At 46.1% G+C, this 19,713-nt stretch overlaps 1 protein-coding gene and 1 long non-coding RNA gene across 5 annotated transcripts in view; one reads left to right on the top strand and one right to left on the bottom strand.

The window, feature by feature from the left end:
• The window catches only part of inavab (innate immunity activator b), a 92,939-nt gene extending 87,965 nt beyond the window's left edge, over window positions 1-4,974 (top strand). For 3 of the 4 annotated variants that reach the window (XM_056274510.1, XM_056274507.1, XM_056274508.1), the window contains one exon: window positions 4,665-4,974. In XM_056274510.1, the coding sequence (XP_056130485.1) occupies window positions 4,665-4,739 (75 nt within the window). In that variant the 3' untranslated portion in view covers window positions 4,740-4,974. Of the gene's footprint in view, window positions 1-1,038; window positions 1,168-4,664 lie in introns of those variants that run through there. The other variant, XM_056274509.1, reaches the window with a different exon arrangement.
• A 121-nt stretch (window positions 4,975-5,095) lies between these two features.
• Window positions 5,096-11,083, bottom strand: LOC130108364 (uncharacterized). The gene is made up of 3 exons (XR_008809877.1): window positions 10,943-11,083; window positions 5,226-5,384; window positions 5,096-5,116 (listed from the first exon to the last, which is right to left on the bottom strand). It is a non-coding gene; the product is annotated as an uncharacterized LOC130108364 (long non-coding RNA).
• Window positions 11,084-19,713: the final 8,630 nt, after the last annotated feature.

Genomic DNA, 19,713 nt, shown 5'->3' with positions numbered 1-19,713 from the left:
CCATGTCCTCTCCCTTTGAACTTGTCCTACAATGTCATATTCAAGTGCCTCCTGGGTGCACTGGACTGCCTCCCCTCAGGTTCCATTTCCTTCCTGCTTTCATGTGTGGTGCTGCAAACCTAACACTCCGATCCCTCAACCCAAAGCCTAGATCAAGAACAATATGACAATTTTTTTTTTTTACCCATGACTTATCAACAAACTGATTTTACAAAAGAGCTACAGGCAGAGTTATGCTGACCTAATCGTAAGATAGATTTTGAGCACCAAAATCATCAGTCATGTGCTATTGAGAGATGTGATTTTCATTTTAACCAATGGCTTTTTATCTGAGTCAAAATAATACATTAATTGTTGATTGGCTGAATTGTTGTTAGCAGCTAGACACTAATAGTTTTACAGAGGCAAAAGACTTGATTGTTATAGAAATATAGTAAGCAGCTATGCTGTCACTTTAAGTTGGAGCCTTTTATGTTGGAGAAGTGGTCATCGTTTGGCTTTCATACGTCCACAAAAAATTGTGTGGAATATTGAAACAGCTGAAATATTTAGAATTAAAGGTAGAACGAGTATGATCTTCCTAAAAATCAATGTATAGACTCATAAAAAATAATCCCTCCCAATCATCACTTGTGATCCATTAAATGTGTGAGGCGATGTCTGTATCTGTAGAGACCCTGCCCTCTACTTTCTTATTTTGCTGGTGTACAGGATGTTTCTGGAAGTTAACCTTTGGCCAGTGGGACTCTATGAATGCAGCGACCAGGGGCCAGTTGCACCAACAGGGTTTATGCCTCGTCTTAAGCTAAGTTGGTCGTAACTTGGCATTCTAGGTCCGACCTAAGAATTATGCCAGTTGCACCATCTAGACTTAAGTCTTCTTCTTGCTGAGACAGGGCATAAATCTTACACCTAGTGAGGAGGAGGTGTAAAGTCAAAATCTAGGCTGTTTCTATAGTAACGACTTTAACACAGCTTGTAACACTGATCATGGCGTGTCTTGTATGTCTTGTGTCTTTACAACAAGTGGGCTTTCAGATGGGAGAGAGTTATTCGGGACAGAAACAATCCATTGGATATATACAACGGCGAGGAGCTGATTGATAGGTTTCGATTCAGTAGGAGAGATGAACTTATTGAAGAGCCGTCACCAGACTTGCAGTTTGCATCGGAACACAACGCAGCATTGTCACCTGCGTTGAAGCTGCTAATAGCAATTTGCTATTATGCAAATGATGCATTTCAAAACACAGTTGAAGACAAGATCAGCATCCACAAGTCCACTACCTGTCAGGCCATCCACAGGGCGTCACTGGCATCAAGCCGCCTTGCGCAATATTACTAAATACCTATTATTAATCTATCCAACTATCCATTATCTGAACCGCTTATCCTGCTCTCAGGGTTGCGGGGATGCTGGAGCCTATTCCAGCAGTCACGGACGGCAGGCAGGGAGACACCCTGGACAGGCCGCCAGGTCATCACAGGGATGACACACACACACACACACACACACACACACACACACACACACACACACACACACAGACACACACACACACACACACACACACACACACACACACACACACACACACACACACTCATACCTAGGGACAATTTAGCACAGCCAATTCACCTGACTTACATGTCTTTGGACTGTGGGAGGAAACTGGAGCCCCTGGAGGAAACCCACGCAGACACAGGGAGAACATGAAAACTCCACACAGAGGACGACCCGGGATGACCCACCCAGGTTGGACTACACTGGGGCTCGAACCCAGGACCTTCTTGCTGCGAGACGACTGCGCTAACCACTGCGCCACTGTGCCGCCCAACCAAGAAATGTCAAAAGTAAAACTCGTGAAACGTGTATCGTAGTTGATAATCAATCCATGTAAAGAAAATTCACAGAAAGGTGAATCAGTTCATCTGAACACAACGTCCAGTTGGAGAAACGTTTCATCACTCATCCAAGTGACTTCATCAGTCTCAACTGACTGCAGATAACCCTCAACCTTATAAACAGCACAGTTGCATAACGTCAAACCACTAATTGGTTTCATATGCAAATTGCTGTGAGCATTAACTAGAGTTTCAATGGCCATTTGTACTATTCACAGAGGATTGGGGAATAGTTGCAATCGCAGCATTGTAAGATGGTGACAGATGTACTCAGATGTACTCTACAAATGTTATGCAACTGACGAGTGATGAAACGTTTCTCCCACCAAACGTTGTGTCGAGATGAACCGATTCACCTTTCTGTGATTTCTCTACCTGGATTATTGAGCATGCATAAAGACATGCAAAAAAATATTTTTTTTCAGCGAATCTTTTAGTTCCATTAATATGGTTCAAGTAGCCATTTCGAGTTGGTCTTGCTGATTTTTTAAAAATAAAACACTCATGGTGGGGGCTGGTAGAGAAGGGACTAGTCAACACAACCATCTATCCAACTAAATGAACAATAATTGAACAATCATTTATGGCCTCCATTATTTCTCTTCAGGTCGACCGCTTCTTATTTGTTATTATGTTGACCTGCCTGGCAGTCTTGGACCAGAAGGTGTGCTCCAATTATTGGGGCATCACACTGCTCAGCCTCCCTGGGAAAGTCTACTCTAGGGTGCTGGAAAGGAGGCTCTGACCGATTGTCGAACCTCGGATCCAGGAGGAACAAGGCAGATTCCGTCCTGGCTGTGGAACAATGGACCAACTCTTTACCCTTGCGGAAGTGCTGAGGGAGGCATGGGAGTTTGACCAGCCAGTCTACATGTGTTTTGTGGACTTGGAGAAGGCTTACGACTGTGTACTCCGGGCACTCTTTGAGGGGTACTGCGGGAGTATGGGGTACCGGGGCAGTTGCTACAAGCCATCCGATCCTTGTATAACCAAAGTGAGAACTGTTTCCGTATTCTCGGCACAAAGTCAAACACGTTTTCGGTGGGTGTCGGACTCCGCCAAGGTTGTCCCATGTCTCCAATTCTGTTTGTGATAGTCATGGACGTGATCTCAAGGCGCAATCAAGATGAGGAGTGTGTCAATTTGGGGGACCTCAGAATTGCATCTCTGCTCTTCATAAATGATGTGGTTTTGTTGGCTTCATCAGAACGCGATCTCCAGCACACACTGGGGTGGTTTGCAGCTGAGTGTGAAATGGCCGAGGTGAGAGTCAACACCTCCAAGTCTGAGGCCATGGTTCTCTACCGGAAATTGGTGGATTGCTCCCTCTGGGTTGGGGATGAGTTGTGCCTCAAGTGAAGGCGTTCAAGTATCTTGGGGTCTTGTTCACAAGGGGGGGGGGGTGGAGCGGGAGATTGACAAGCGGATTGGTGCAGCAGCAGCAGTAATGTGGACGTTGTACCGGACTGTTGTAGTGAAGCGGGAGCTGAGACGGAAGGCAAAGCTCTCAATTTACCAGTCAATCTTTGTTCCAACCCTCACCTATGGTCATGAGCTTTGGGTAGTGACCGAAAGGGTGAGATCGCGGATACAAGTGGCTGAAATGAGTTTCTTCCATTGGGTGTCTGGGCTCAGCCTTACAGATAGGGTGAGGAGCGAGCTCGGAGCAGAGCCGCTGCTCCTTCATGTCGAAAGGAGCCAGTTGAGGTGGTTCAGGCATCTGATTAGGATGCCTCCTGGGCGCCTCCCTTTGGAGGTTTTCCAGGCACGTCCAACTGGAAGGAGACCCTGGGGTGGATCCAGACCTCACTGTAGGGACATTTCCAATCTGGCCTGGGAACACCTTGGATTCCCCCAGGAAGAGCTGGAGGGCGTTACTGGGGAGAGGGACGTCTCGAGTGCCCTACTCAGCTTGCTGCCACCATGACCCAACCCCAGAGAACTGGCTGATGATGAGATGAGATGCTTGGCAGTCAGAGCTTTCTTGAGTTGGCTGTACAGCTCTATTAATTTTTTTATCTCTCAATGTCCATGAAATTGACTTTTCTTTTTCTTTGATCCTCCATAATGTCTTTATGCATGCTCAATAATCCAGGTAAGAAAATCACAGCGAGTTGAATCAGTTCATCTGGACACAAAGTTTACTGAGAGAAACCTCTCATCACTCATCTAAGAGTTTTGAAACTGAAAAGGTCACTTAGATGAGTGATGAACATTTCTCCCAATAAACGCTGTGTCCAGATTAAACTTTCTGTGATCTTCCATAACACTGCCACAAATTCGAAATGATTAGCTACAAATTAGCAAGACAGTGAGAGATTGTGAACAATGTATGCTGGCAACACACACTGCTAGGCAACAGCCATAGTCACATGGGCATTCACATGGACCTGCATCTCTAAAACCAGGCATAGTTAAGACTAGGCTTAAGTTTGGTTGGTGCAACTGATGTAGTCTATTCTTAAGATTGGTCTTAAAGACCGACTTAGCAGGTAGGCCCAGGCTTAGTAAAGCCTAATTGGTGCACCCCACTGGGTCGTTGAGCTGGGGAGGAGAGGCCAACTTTGAATGATGTGTCTCAAATCCTACTCGTTCTACCTTTAAACAAAATTTGCACATCTGTATGCACAATGTGCATATAGATATTTTTAGTGGTATGTGTATTACAAACTATTTTTGTGTTAACATCCTAACTAGTCTTTACTGCAGTCAAGATTTTGCTTTGTTTTTTATTGTTTTTTGTTTTTTTCCCATTGCAGATTATCCAAAGAAGGGTTCCCCGGAGGGCTGTTGATGATTCTCAGTTGCATTTGGTTTGTCGAGGACAATTCTGAGATTTTCAGTCAGCAGTAAGGAGGAACTCTGCTCTTTCTCCAATGATTTTTAAATAGAGGCAACAACTGGAATATTTCTTTTACATCTCAACTGACATTGTCAGAAATGCCTTTTTAATCAACTGTTTTTATCTATAAGGAGTTTGATTGTCTGCAATGAATACTGGCAGTATTTGTATTTGGACATAGTTTTTCTCCTATTATACCTTTAAAAATAAATTTCTAATAAATAAGATTAAACTAAAGAAAAAAACTCACAGAATATCATATTATTTACTCACGACAACTGCTTAATCCATTTCAGGGTCACAGGGGCTCGAGCCTATTCGCACCCTGGACAGGTACAGATCACTACAGAGCTTTCAAGCAGCAAACATCTACAGTGGATGGGAAAAAAAGTACAGCCCCTTTAACAACTTTCACATTGAGTTGACCTAAAGCCAGGAATTAAAATGCAATAAATCGATATTTTGAGTACTAATATACCTCAATTTCCATGGGTGGAAATGGAGGTTCCGGGAAGAAGTGTGGGATGCAAAGAGTCAGTTGGCTGGAGAGGATGCTAGCATTCGGCTACCCAGCCAAAGGTGGGGGCTGACGATTCTGCTGAAACGCCTTGCTCCATGGGCCAGTGTGGGAATAGGACTGGAAATAAAAACAGATTTCAACAAGTGCTTAAAAAGCTAAAAAGATCGTTAAAATCCTTTTAGTCAGTTCAGACTGCTGACGAGCTGCATCTTTTGTGCCCACATGAACGAGCCCTCGATTGGTGGAGGATGGGAGTGAGCACAGAAGCCCCGACAGCTTATCTGGGATATCAGGGACTGTGGCTCCGGGGAAACAGTGCGTGGCTTTCGTTGAAGAAACAAATGGTTCTGATTATGGAATCCCCAACTACTAATGTGGCCCAGGTAGTCTGGTGGCTTAGTGAAATGATCGTTACGGAGCGGATAAAAGCGCCATTTTTGGTAGGATGGTTCCTTAGGGTCAGTTATTGGATTTTAGGGTAGGAGCCCCTGGAAAATCTCAATTTAAAATATCAAATTGCAACACTGTCAATGTCAATGAAGTATCTGAAAATCCGCCTAGTATTTTTCAGACAATATGCATCATAAAATCATCAAATCACTTCCAAATGTGATAAAGTTGGCCAACTTTTACAGAAATAAAGTCCCCAAACATTACGTATTATCAACAACACATTTAATGCAATGATGAATACAAATGAACATGCATCTTAATGTAAAAACATGGGGTAGAAGAAGCGAGTTACTGTTTATTGTGTCTATCTGTTACAGTTGCATTTGCAAAGAGGTGAGCAGTCCAAATTTCCAGTGCTGCATTTGCAAGAGCTACAATCCCCTTTACATGAGCATCTGATGAGCTCTCTGCAAGCTCTGGAGACCTCAGGAATTGTTAGCCAGACTGGCACCCATGATCCCAATTCCTTGGTCCATCCGTAGCTCTCTGGAGAAGGAATGTCTTGGTGGGTTTGTGTACTGGTGGTCCAGGTGCCTGCTTGGTAGACTGCCCGTTTCACGTGCTGGAGGAGTGCATTCTGGGTAGGAGGTAGTTTCTCCATTGTTCTATTTTCTTCACAGAAGAGTTCTTTTCTTTTTTGGTTAATTGAGTTCGAAGGGCTGGATTTGTCATACAGGATGACAGTCAATCTGAATTCTTCTCAAACTCATCCTTTATAGAGCTGGGCAAAGACTTCATGTCCCTGATATGGACAGACATCCATCTTGAATAGTTCACATGGTCCAAGGCAAAGAATAGAGGGACCAGGGGAAGGAGCCAGTGAAGTGGAAGCCAGAGTGGTTGAATATGTCATTTCTGATTATCTTTGCTGCTTTTGCTAGAATGAAAGCATCTTCATCAAAATTACATTTGTTCAGGGCTTCCTTTAACATATTTCTCATTCCTCCATTGAAAATGAGAAGTGTATTCTTCCCATCATACTGTGCTTGTGTCTCTGGCAGGTGTTCAAGTAAATGATCCTTGAGCCTGGTTTTGTTGACTTGTTTCTTGATCCCCAGCTTCTCGAGGCGATTTACATACAGTGAGTGGAGCTCAGACAGCTTGAAGAGAAGAACTCCAGATTCCACAGATTTCTCAGTGTAGTTGATCAGTTCTACGAAAGCTCGAGATTCATTCATTTTTTCATCACTATTTTCAGGAGATTGACCTGACTTTCGAGTCATACTTCGATGTTGATTCCTCAATTTGGCTAGGCATGGTAAATGGTATTTTGCCTCCATTGCCATCAAATCCCCTCCAACTATCTTGGGCATAAGCTTAGTGTCATTTAGTTTAGTAATCATAGTTCGGATTGTTTCATCAGCATTGAATGTTGACACTGCATGGAGAGCTCCTTGATCTGTGCCACTCTCACAGAAGAAGCACTTTTGACTATCTAGTCTTTGTCTCTTCTCTAGCTTTTTCTCAGGATTCCGTTGTCCCTTCCGTTTTTTCTTTGCCAGCTTAAAATTGTTGAATTTCAGATGGCAAGATTTGTGCCAAGAAGCAGAATGGGATGCAAAATCGCTTGATCAAGTTTGATCATCCCCAAACAAGAGTTTCACTGGAAGAGCATCAATGGCACGGAATTGCTCTACATTAGACAAAAAGGAACTGTAAGCATCTAAGTTATCTTCATCACTTCTCTCAGCACGTCTCAAGGGACATCTTAATGGTTCAGCGGTGTCCTTCTGGCAAATGATACAGTGATCCCAGTTCAATTCCATGTTGAGGCCTCACAAACTGTCACTGCCAAAATATTGGAACCAATTAATCTTGATAGTGCAACAAACTGAGCTTTTACTATGGTCTGCTTAATAACATACATTGTTTATGTAGTATTATATGATTTACCTGAGTTGTGTTCACTTTTGATTGCAGCTCTGCATTATAATCATGCTGAGATATGGCTCTCTGGTAGAGTCCAGTTTCATGTTGTGAACTCACAAACTGTCACACAAATAATGGAACAAATTGATTAAGGTAATGCAATTAAATTAGTGTTTGCTGTTTTGCAACATACTGCTTATTGTTAATGAATTGCTATTGTATTTACCTGAATTAGAACTTGTTTTGTTTCAGCCCTGTGTGAGGCTCTAGGCTGCGTTATAAGCATGCTGAGTTATAGCTTTCTGGCAGAGTTCAGAATCATGTTGAGGTTTCACTGTCATAGAAACAATGGAACAAATTAAAAGCCATTCTGGCAAAAGCCATGTACTTCAAATAAATATATCAAAACTAGATTTAAGTAAATAACTTTTAAGGTGGATACACAACTATTCCAGATTGCACCAGCTAACATTTTTGACAAGCCCTAGCTAGTTGCTAGCTGAAAAACAGACCTCTGTGCTAGCCTTAGCTGTTTAATGGAGATAGCTTAGATAATAATCTTTACTTCCATATGCTCATTTAGCAACATACAGCACATTTTCATTGATTATTATTATGATTTTTACCTGAATTTCACTTGTTTGGTTGCAGCTGTGTGAGACTGTGTTGCATTGAGACAATGCTGATATGTGATGAGTTATGGAGGGAAACTCATTTTGACAGTTGAGCTTATTTTGTGTAGCGCCATCTGGTGGTCTGAATGTATAGTGACACAGTATTTGTATATTTGAACAACTTGATGCTAAAATCTAAAACAAAAATTAAAGAGATAACACTTTCCATGATGAACAGTTCATTTTTCTCACTTTTTTTGAATTTCCGCCTATTGTGTGCAGGGCTATATGAAAGATGTACAGGCACCAGGTGTCTTTGTACTCCATTTTACACATCATTAGGGGGGGGTTAATAATCAGGGGACAATTAAAAATCAGTTTCAACTTCTTTTGTGTGCAATAAATAACAATTTATCATCAATGTCCTCTTTATGACTCAGAAAATATATTTTTTTGAATACAAGAACAACTTTTGTGTTCTGTATGGGTATTTTCAATATTTTTGTGGGGCTCCTACCCTAAAATCCTTTAGTTGGTCCTAGAGAAGCCTCATGCAAAATTTGGTGCTTTTATCCGCTCCGTAACGGCACGTCCTAAAAGGGCGCGAGGAGACGTCGGCTGTGGCAGTACCGTGCACGTTCCACGCTATGTTGAAATCACCGATTGGGGATGGGGTGTCCGAGCGGTCGAGCGTTGTTGCGAGGCAGCGACATCAGCTCTGACAATGAATTTTCCCACTGGCTCGGGGCAAGGAAGACTTCCGGAGTGTCTGATCATGGCCTCTCACAGGATCTTATGACGGGAAGAGGAGGTCATTACCCGGGATGAGGGCTGTTGTTTTGGCTTTACAGTGGGATGGCGAGCCACATGAAGACTGCTACCCACTAGTAGTGGGGAAGCTGCAGTGTCGGCAGGCGCCATTTTGGTAGTGGGGTCTCGATCGGGACGTTTTGGAACCGCAGGGACATCATCCGGGTAGACCAGTGTCAAACAGGGTCACATAGCAGGTGGACAGGCGAGGGGGTGAGGTAGACCCGTCCGAGTCTCTCTTGTGACTGCGGACCACCACTTCGGCCCAGGACGACTGGTGGTTAAGCGTCAAGCAGGAGGAAAGCCATGGACAAGGGGAGGGGCTCCACAGAACTGTTTCCTGCATGGTTTCACTTCCACCAACAGGGAACGGGTTCGGTGCTGGTTCGCAAACCCTTTCTTGAACGGTTCAGAGCATTTCGACCAAAAATAAATTGGTTGTGAACCCGAAAAGCTAGTTATTAACCGGCACCAAAAAATAGGTCTTTCAGCGCGAACCGTGACGACATCAATGGGTGTGTGTGTGACAGTCCAGAGGAAGGAGAGAGGAGATCCCTGACGGTAGATAATGGCGGAATCAGCAGATAACACGGGTGCGCAGTGGTCAGCTGAGGAAGCTCAGTGTTTGGTTGTTATCTGGGCACCTCCCGAGTTTCAGGAGAAACTAGAGAAGTACGAGAAAGAGTAAGCTGGATGGTGTTGTCAGAGTTTAATTGTACAGCGATTCTGGCGTTTATACCCAGTGCTAGACCGAAATAATGGATAACTTTACGGAGGAATAAATACACAGTGGGGAGTCAACTCTGCTCTTACCGGAGTCAAATGTAAAAAGAGCGACTTTACTGACAGATGCACTTTTATATACGCACAGACCACATGTCAATCTCAGCGCATTTCATTGGCTGTTATCATTGATCGTCACACGGTTCCCGCTATGCACCCATGAAGTTTGCCTGTGTTAATACAAAAATAAAGATGTACTTTGAGAGCACACATTTCATATATGTCAACACCCCCAATTTGCTCTCTTCTTAACAAAACATCGTAAGGTTTTCTACCTCGCATCATGTTACCTTTCACTTACATGGTTACTCTCCAAAAATAAACTCTGCAAACTTAACCAACTTCCATTTTGTTACGGGTTTCATCATCACATCTGCTACCTACTATCTCTCTGTATTTTCTGGCATCACTCAACATTTCTGCATCATTAGTGTAGTTCAAGTTTTGTTCACAGGGTTTTGCTCTTGGTTTACAATCTTGCATGTCAAATCTTTCTAGCATTTTTTTATTCACATTCCTCTTCATTTTCACACATTTATCACACTGGTCAAAATCGATACCAAGAAAATGTTTCAATTTACCCAAAGTCTTTCATCTTGAATTTTGCTGTGAGCATCTCCTTTACAATCTTCGGTGCATTTTCATCACTGGCAGCAATAATCAAGTCATCAACACATATTATAATTATCACTTTCTCATTTTCTGTTTCCCTTGTGTAAACACAATGATCAGCTGGATTTTGCAAAAACTAATTTTCGTTCAGATACTCATGCAACATTTTGTTCCAGTTCCTGCCTGACTGTTTTAACCCATATAATGACGTTTCTAGCTTATACACCAACTTTTCATTTGGTGCTGTACTGGATTTCACCTCGTAACCCTCTGGTTGTTCCATGAAAATCTCGCAATCTATTGGTGCATGAAGGTAAGCAGTTTTGACATCCATCAGGTTTTCCTGCACTGCTTTTGGCATCAGCGCGCTAATACTGGTCAAGTTAGGAGCAGGAGAAAATGTCTCCTCATACTCTACACCAGGGGTCGGGAACCTTTTTGACTGGGAGAGCCATAAAAGCCAAATATTTCTAAATATATTTCATTGAGAGCCATATAGTATTTTTAACGTATAATAAATTAAATATGTCTTACTTTTAATGCGACTTCTGGTGCTGCATGGTTTTGCTGATGGCCTTGTAGTCTGGTTCATACGTGGTGAGGTTGAGCTTCATGCAGGCGTTGAGGCTTCCATCAGTTAAACGTGAGCGTAGGTTGGTCTTAATGTTCCTCATATGCGAGAAAGACTGTTCACATGCATATGTAGAGCCAAACATGGTCAATACGGCAATACTCACACGCTGCATTGTGTGGTATGTCACAGGAAGCTCGTTCCAAGTTTTAAGAATCAGCTGGTCTTCAGGTTGAAGATTTTTAATTTCTGTCCACTTGTGTTCCCTCGCCAGCTCTGCTCGCTGTCGCGCAAGACTTTCCAACTCTCCATTAAGTGACTTGAACTTACTCATCCACATGTCTGATGCCTTCAGGTCAGCAACTTCCAGCTCAAAGTCTCCGATAGAGACCCCGGGGATGCATGTCAGGTCGATTTTGTCCACTGCACACTCATGTGGATGAGTGATGAACTTGAAAAGACCAGTGCGCGCACGAAATTCTCCAAAACGTGCTTTGAATGACTGCAGGAGATTGAACGTAAAGCCAGCTAGCTGCTGGAGATCCAGATGTTGAGTGGAGTCACTTGCTAAACATGCATCTCTAAATTGTTGCAGTCTTTCAAAGTGCAGAAGACGACCTGTTTCAATGTCCCTGAGAAAGACTTCCAGCTTGCTTTCAAATGCAAACACTGCTTGTTGAAGGGATGAGATTGTATTTCCAATACCTTGCATTTTCACATTGAGCTGGTTCAGATGGCCAGTTATGTCCACGAGATAGTGAAACTGCAGGAGCCAGTCAGTGTTGTCTAGCTCAGGATGCTTGACGCCTTTCATTTCAAGAAAAGTCCGGATTTCACTCAGGCAAGCTGCAAAACGGCTGAGCACCTTCCCCCTTGACAACCAACGCACGTTGCTGTGTAAAAGCAGACCGGGATAATGATTCCCAACTTCTTCTAACAGAGCTTTAAACTGGCGATCATTTAAAGCTCGGGCAACAATAAAGTTGACCACTCGAATGACCAGAGACATCACCTCGCCAAGCTCCTGGCCACACGTCTGAGCGCAAAGCGCCTCCTGGTGCAGGATGCAATGAAAACTTAGGATGGCTCTCTTTTCATGTTCACGGAGAAGCGCTACAAATCCTTTGTTCTTCCCCAACATACAGGGTGCACCATCAGTACAGACAGAAATAAGTTTATCCATCGGTAGTTTTTTTTCTTTAGCAAACTCCATGAAAGACATGAATAAATCCTCTCCTCTTGTTGTCCCTTTCATTGGCAAAAAAGCCAAGCTTTCCTCACGCAGTGTGTCACCTGCAGCATACCTGGCAATGATACTGCACTGAGATAGATGGCTAACGTCTGTTGACTCATCTAACGCGAGAGAAAAGTATGTCCCGGCGTTTATGTCCTTAATTTGTGTTTCCTCGACTTGATTTGCCATCATGATGCTACGATCGTGCACAGTTCTTGCTGACAGGGGCATGTCTTTTATTCGTTTGATTATCTTGTCTTTATTTGGGAAGTCGTCAAACAGTTCATTGGCCACATCAAGCATGAATGTTTTGGCATACTCGCCATCTGTGAATGACTTTCCATTCCTTACTATTGCCAAAGCCCCCGCAAAGCTAGCGGAATTCCCGTCACCTTGCTTGGTCCACACACGTAGTTGCTGCTGACTCGTCTGCACTCTCCGCTGTAGCTCCTCGCATGCCCTTTTCCTGCTGTCCCCCGCTGGATATTTCGATGCAAATGAAGCATGGTGCGTATCGAAGTGCCGCTTTATATTTGACCGTTTCATCGATGCAATTTTATCATTGCATATTAGACATACCGCAGATCCTGCTCTCTCCACAAATGCAAATTCCTCTGTCCACGCAGCCTGGAATGCACGGTAATCATCGTCTTTTTTTCTTTTCGCCATCTTTTCCGTTACAAGGGTTGAAGCGGATAAACTAGTTGGCTATCTGATAAAATTGATTTCTTCACCTTTACAATGACCCGGACATGCTCGCGAGCCATTGGTACCCGACCCGACCGACGGGTGACCCATGACCCGTGAAATTTATCTTCAAAACTAATTTCTGTTTACTTTAAAATGACACAGTATTATTAAGAAATATCACAAGTATTTTAAAATCAGTTCCAAACGGATTTTTTTGAAAAAAAAATAATTTTCAACTCAAAATTGTCTGGGAGCCATATGCCGTCACCGGAAGAGCCATATATGGCTCGCGAGCCATAGGTTCCCGACCGCTGCTCTACACCCATCTTTTGACTGTATCCCTTAGCTACATACCGTGCCTTGTATTTGTCAGATCCGTCAACATCGTTCTTAATCGCATAGACCCATCTACCCCCCACTGCATTCTTACCCTCAGGTAAGGTGGTCAGGGTAAATGTGTCATTTTCTCTGAGCGATTGCATTCCGTCATCCATTGCATTAATCCATTCCTTTGAGTTAGTTGAGGTTACTGCTTCCCTAAATGTTAGGGGTACATTACACATCAGTCTGTAACAGTAATCTATGTTCGTCAGTACCTGATCATCACTCGCCTCGCCAGATACATATTCAATTAAATAACCTGGTTTCTTCCTCACTCTAGAAGGGTATAATGTAGGCTCATGGCTGGGCTCGCCCGTCTGCGTTTTGCTGTTCACCTCAGGCCTAGTTACTGGGACCTGGCTCGGAGTACATCCTGGACTCACATCAGTATTTTGCCTGGTCTTACTAGCTCTATTCTGCACCTCTGCTCTGCGACCGTTTTTGTCACAAACTTACCCAGTCTGTGCTTCTGTCCTTTCCCATTGTCAGGATAATAGACCATGTAGGCTGGGCTATTCTTGTCGTACCCGACAAAGATTCCTTTCTCACACATCGAGTCTAGTTTTCTCTTGTCATGCTTATAGGCACAACAGACTGACCCAAACTTTTGCATCCTAGAAATGTTAGGCCGTTTTCCTGTCAACATTAAGTAAGGTGTCTGTTTTGTGCGATTGCAAAAGCATCTGTTCCTCACTACAGCTGCTGTCTGCACTGCATAGGTCCATAACACTTTTGTCAACTCGCTCTCTATTAGCATACACCTCGCCATGTCAAACAGGGTTCGCCAGTTTCACTCAGCTGTACCATTCTGGTGTGGTGAGTATGGTGCTGAGGTCTCATGCTTAATTGCATTTCTGCTGAGCAGTGCCTGGTAATTCTTTCCCGTGAATTCTGTACCATTGTCAGATCTGATACATTTAATTTTCCCGTATGGGGCTGTGTCAGCAAGAAACTTCTTTGTGCCACTCTTATTTTTTAGAAAGTGCACGAACACTGCACTGGAGTAATCATCAGTGAATGATAACGCAAACCTGTACCCGCCTCTGGACTCTGGGTCTATTGGTCCCGCTAGATCTGTGTGTACCAACTCTAGACCTGCTTTGGCTCTCACATCAGGCTCCCTATTCCTAGTTTGGATATACGTATTTTCCCTGAGTGCACACTTCGCAATGTAGGGTTTGTCTACTTTGCCCTTGATTGTCATACCATCAACAACATTTTGTAATTTCTGAATATCATTGTAATTACAGTGCCCTAGAATCTCATGCCATGTCTGTATATCAAAACCCGCTTTACATTGGTCATCACATTCATCATTTACTGTGTGCAAGTAGTATAGTCTGTTATGCCCGTGAATATGGAATTGTGTACCGTCTCGTAGAACGTCCTTTCCTTCCCTGAAGATTATGGTCGCTCCGCTGGCAGCAGCTGCTTTCACGGAAAAGATGTCCTGCGGTTATGAAGGGATGTACAACGCCTGTCTCAGCGTCGTGTTGTGGCGTCGCCCTCTGCTGTCGATCAAGCACACCTCCGCGTCTCCTCTGCGATTCCGTGGCTCCTTGTGCCATCAGCCAACTCCACGCAGTGTGTCTCGGCCTCGAACCTGTCGTCAAATTTCTTGAACTTTGCTATATCCGTGATGATACGTGACGTTGCTCCCGTGTCCGCCATGAGACCTATCATCTTGACGCCGCGCCCTGGCTGGATCTCCGCGTCCACGTCGCTCGTCAGGAATGCATACGCCTTGTTCCTCACCTCCTCGGACACTTGTCGCGCGTCGTCCCGCCGCTGTCTGTCTGCAGGTTACGTCCCGATGTCTGGTGCATGAGCATGTCAACGCAAGCAGTGGTGTAGTACACCTACACCACTGCTTGCGTTGACATGCTCATGCTCTGGGCTGGGGGCAGGGACTGGGGCCAGAGCAGGGTGGTCGCCGATCTTGGACACTGCCTCAGTCAGAGCAGCGATCTGCGCGGAGAGTGAAGCAAGGGTGCTCGCCGAGGTATGCGAGTTTGCCTGGAGCCCGCTGATTTCTCCAGTGATCCGGGAGAAGGCAGCGTTAAGCTCAGAATGGAGTTGGGTGAGTTGAGTGCCGTGGTTCTTTACCACTACCTCGAGAGCTTTATGGTTCTGGGGCTTCGGGGCTATAGCTCCCTGAGCGACCGTCTCCCCTCGGGTTTGCTTTGGCTCATTCTGGCTTCGACGTTCTGTTACGTTTCACGAATGAAGACCAGAGGCCAGTGTAGCGAAACCCAAAAGGACAGACAGACAACGGAGCAACGGGATAACCCAAAGGGCGATTTAATGCAAGGAAGAAAAACAAACAAAACTGCCACAGGGGATAATGACAGGTGAGTCTCAGGTGAGCGTTGTTGAGACGATGTGCGCCGGGCTACCAAAGTCCGAGTCCGTAGAGCAAGGGGTTGTCCGAGGAAGTCCGGGTCCGAGATCCAGGAAGTCAAGTCTGAATAGGAGGGGTCCAGGTAGAGAGACACGGAGGGAGATCGCTGGAGAGGTCCAGGGGGAAAACGTGAAGGTCGCTGGGGACGAGGAGCCGTGGAAGTCGCGGAGGGAGAGTCCACATGGTTCAGTACGTCGAAGCGCTCTGGCAGGCTTCTTGTAGAGGGCTGCCTGATTGCCACAGGTGTGCCTGATAGCTGATGGCAAACACCTGGTGCAGTGCAGCGCGCGCTCGGATGTTTCCGGCACGTGCGAGCTGGGGGAGTGTCCATCACGAACACCAGCGGTTTGTGATCGACGAAAGCCGTGAACTGACGGCCCTCCAGTAGGAAACGAAAGTGCCTAACAGCGAGGAAAAGGCCAAGCAGCTCACGATCAAAGGTGCTGTATTTGCGCTCTCTCAGGTTCAACTGCCGGCTGAAGAAGGCAAGCGGCTGCCACGCGCCGCTCACCCACTGCTCGTAAACCGCGCCGACAGCGCAACCAAAGCATCCGTCGTGATGGCGATGGGCGCTCCAGACACAGGGTGTGCCTCGCCGCGTCAGCCAGGGCGGCCTTCACATCCTTAAAAGCTTTGTCCTTCTCTGCAGACCAGTCCACGGCGTGTTTGGGGGCTGTGCCCTTCAGAGTCTCATATAGGGGGCGGAGGAGATCGGCAGCCCAGGGGATGAAGATAGAAGGACACCATGCCAATGAACTCCCGGAGGGACTGGGCCGTGTGTGGTCGTGGAAAGTCTGCGACGGCCTCCACCTTAGATGGAAGGGGGGCCGCCCCGTCCTTGGTGACCCGGTGGCCCAGGAAGTCGATGGTGCTCAGACCAAACTGGCATTTGGCCGGGTTAACTATCAACCCGTGCAGGCTGAGCCTCTCAAAAAGGGCTCTGAGGTGGGACAAGTGCTTGGACACAGAGGTGCTAGCAACCAGGATGTCATCCAGGTACACAAAGAGGAAAGGCAGGTCCCGCAACACTGAGTCCATGAGGCGTTGGAAGGACTGTGCGGCGTTCTTGAGCCCAAACGGCATGCGCAGGAACTCGAACAGTCCGAACGGAGTTGTCAAAGCTGGATAAAGACGACGGGGAGATTCAAGTGAGTTCGCTGATTTATGCAATGGGAAGCGAGGCTGAAAAGATATTCAGCTCGTTTGACTTCGCGGCGGAGGGTGATAAAGTGGACTATGATATCGTACTGAAAAAGTTCGACGACGACTTTATTCCCCGCCGTAACATCATACATGAGAGGGCGTGCTTCTATCAACGTAGCCAGCAGCCAGGAGAGACAGCGGAGATGTACATCCGGACATTGTATGAGCTGTCTGAACACTGTGAGTTTGGGGACAAGAGGGATGAACATATCAGAGATCGTCTGGTAGTGGGCATAAAAGATAAGGTGCTCTCCCGTCAGTTCCAGCTCACAGCGGACCTTACTCTGGTGAAAGTCATTGAACAAGTGCGCCAGGCGGAGGCAATAACAAAGCAGCTCAGCCTCCAAGCTAACCAACCAGAGGCCCAGCTGGCAAACGTCAATGTTGTCCGACGGCGGGACGGACGCCAAAAGAAAAAGGGCGGACAGCGTCATGGTGGCAGCAGACCTGCAACCAACAAAGTAGATGAATGCGGGAGGTGCGGCAAGACGCAGCACACCGATGAGCGGAAGTGTCCTGCAATGAACAGCAAGTGCAACAAGTGTCATAAAAAGGAACATTGGGAGCGTGTATGTCACTCTAAAGCGGTGAGAGAAGTCACTGAAGAGGTTAAACAGCTGTACTTTCTGGGAGAAGTTGGCAAAGAGAGCAGTCAGGAAGATTGGACTGTTAGTTTAACAATAAGTGATGTACCAATAACCTTTAAAATTGACACGGGGGCTGACGCTACTGTTATCAACCAAGGGACATTTAAAAAGCTGAAGCCAAACATAAAACTGGGACCTCCTGACACATGCTTCATAAGCCCAGGTGGAAACATCAGCTGCATAGGACAGTTTCAGGCCACAACCAAATACAAGGAGAAACAATACTCCTTTCCAGTGTATGTGATCAAGGGGAAAGGCAGCTGTCTGCTGAGTCGTCCAGAGGCAGTGGAGATGGATCTAGTGAAGCGGATGGATGAGGTCAGTGGAGTTTTCGGCTCAAGTGGACTGCTGAAAACACACCCAGTGAAAATAGCTCTAGTGGAGGGTGCCCAGCCATACGCGGTGCATACAGCCAGACGGATACCGCTGCCACTTGTACCACTGGTTAAGAAAGAACTGCAGCGCATGGAAAATGAGGGCATTATTGAAAAAGTGACTCAGCCCACAGAATGGTGCGCCGCTATGGTGCCGGTGCTGAAACCGAACAAGAAAGAGGTTCGCTGCTGCGCTGACCTCAGGAGGCTGAATCGAGCGGTGAAACGTGAGAAATACGTGCTGCCCACTATGGAGGAAATAATGCCAAGGCTTGCAGGGTCAAAGTTCTTCACAACGTTGGATGCAGCAAGTGGTTTTTACCAGATCCCCTTGCATGAAGACAGCAGGGGGCTCACCACTTTCATCACCCCATTTGGGAGGTATGCTTTCTGCCGCCTTCCATTTGGTATAACGAGTGCTCCAGAGATTTTCCAGAGAAAGATGGCGGAAACTCTGACCGGGCTAGAGGGCACAGAGGTGTACATGGATGACATCCTTATACATGGAGAGACTGAGGAAATCCATGACCGGCGCCTAGCAGAGGCGCTGGGGGTCATTGAAACAGCAGGTCTCAAACTGAACCAAGCGAAATGCAAGTTCAAACAGAAACAAGTCCGCTTCCTTGGTCACGTCATCGACGAGGCAGGCGTCAGACCTGACCCGGACAAAGTGGCCGGAATAGAGAACTTTCCTCAGCCCCAGAACGTGACGGAACTCAAGAGGTTCCTCGGGATGGTGAACTATTTGGCAAAATACGTCCCAGAGCTGTCCACGGTAGGTCAGCCGCTTTATGGACTGCTTAAAGCAACGACAGAGTGGCTGTGGGGACCTGCACAGAACACAGCATTCCAAGACCTTAAAGCAGCAGTCGCCACCGCCCCGGTACTCACCTTTTATGACGTCACTAAGGCTACGGTGGTGTCAGCAGATGCCAGCAGCTACGGGCTGGGAGGCGTTCTGCTCCAGCAGCACGGGGAACACTGGAAGCCCGTGGCCTACTGCTCCCGACGGCTAAGTGACGCAGAGACAAGGTACGCACAGATCGAGAAAGCGTCTGGGCATGTGAAAGGTTCGAGAAGTACTTGTTTGGGCTTGACAATTTCAGACTTGTCACCGATCATAAACCACTAGTGCCTCTCATGAACAGCAAAGACTTGGATAATGTGCCCATTAGGTGCCAGAGACTGTTAATGAGGCTGATGCGTTTCAATGCAGTGGCTGAATACGCACCAGGCAAAACGTTAGCTGTGGCTGACGCACTCTCCAGAGGCCCAGAGCAGCGCTACGGAGATGGTGCTTCTCATGATGATGTTGCGGCACACATTGATGCCATGGTGTGCCAGGTGCCTGCCACACCTCAAAGGATGCAGGAGATAAAACAGCACGGATGGGGATCTGCAGCTCCAGACAGTGTTGGGCTTCATCAGACACGGCTGGCCTGAGTATGTCAATAAAGTGCCGGAGACAGTCAGAGACTTTTATCAGGTGAGAGGGGAGTTATCTGCGGTAGATGGTTTAGTCATCAGAGGCAGTCGTATCGTCATTCCCACAGAGATGAGGAAGGTGATCTTAGAGAGGATACACGACGGGCACCAGGGGATAGTTAAGTGCAGAGAGAGAGCTAGCCAGTCAGTGTGGTGGCCAAAAATGACAGAGCACATTACAACAAAGATACAGCAATGTCAATTCTGCAGAGAACACAAGAACACACAGAGAAAAGAGCCTTTAATGTCAAGTGAGCTCCCATCCAGACCATGGCAGAAAGTTGGCATAGACCTGTGTGAGTACAAAAAGCAAAACTAC

The sequence above is a fragment of the Lampris incognitus genome, chromosome 2 (assembly GCF_029633865.1).
Source record: "Lampris incognitus isolate fLamInc1 chromosome 2, fLamInc1.hap2, whole genome shotgun sequence".
NCBI lineage: Eukaryota > Metazoa > Chordata > Actinopteri > Lampriformes > Lampridae > Lampris > Lampris incognitus.
The sequence above is the reverse complement of the archived record's forward strand: the minus strand, read 5'-3'. Positions and strand labels throughout refer to the sequence as shown.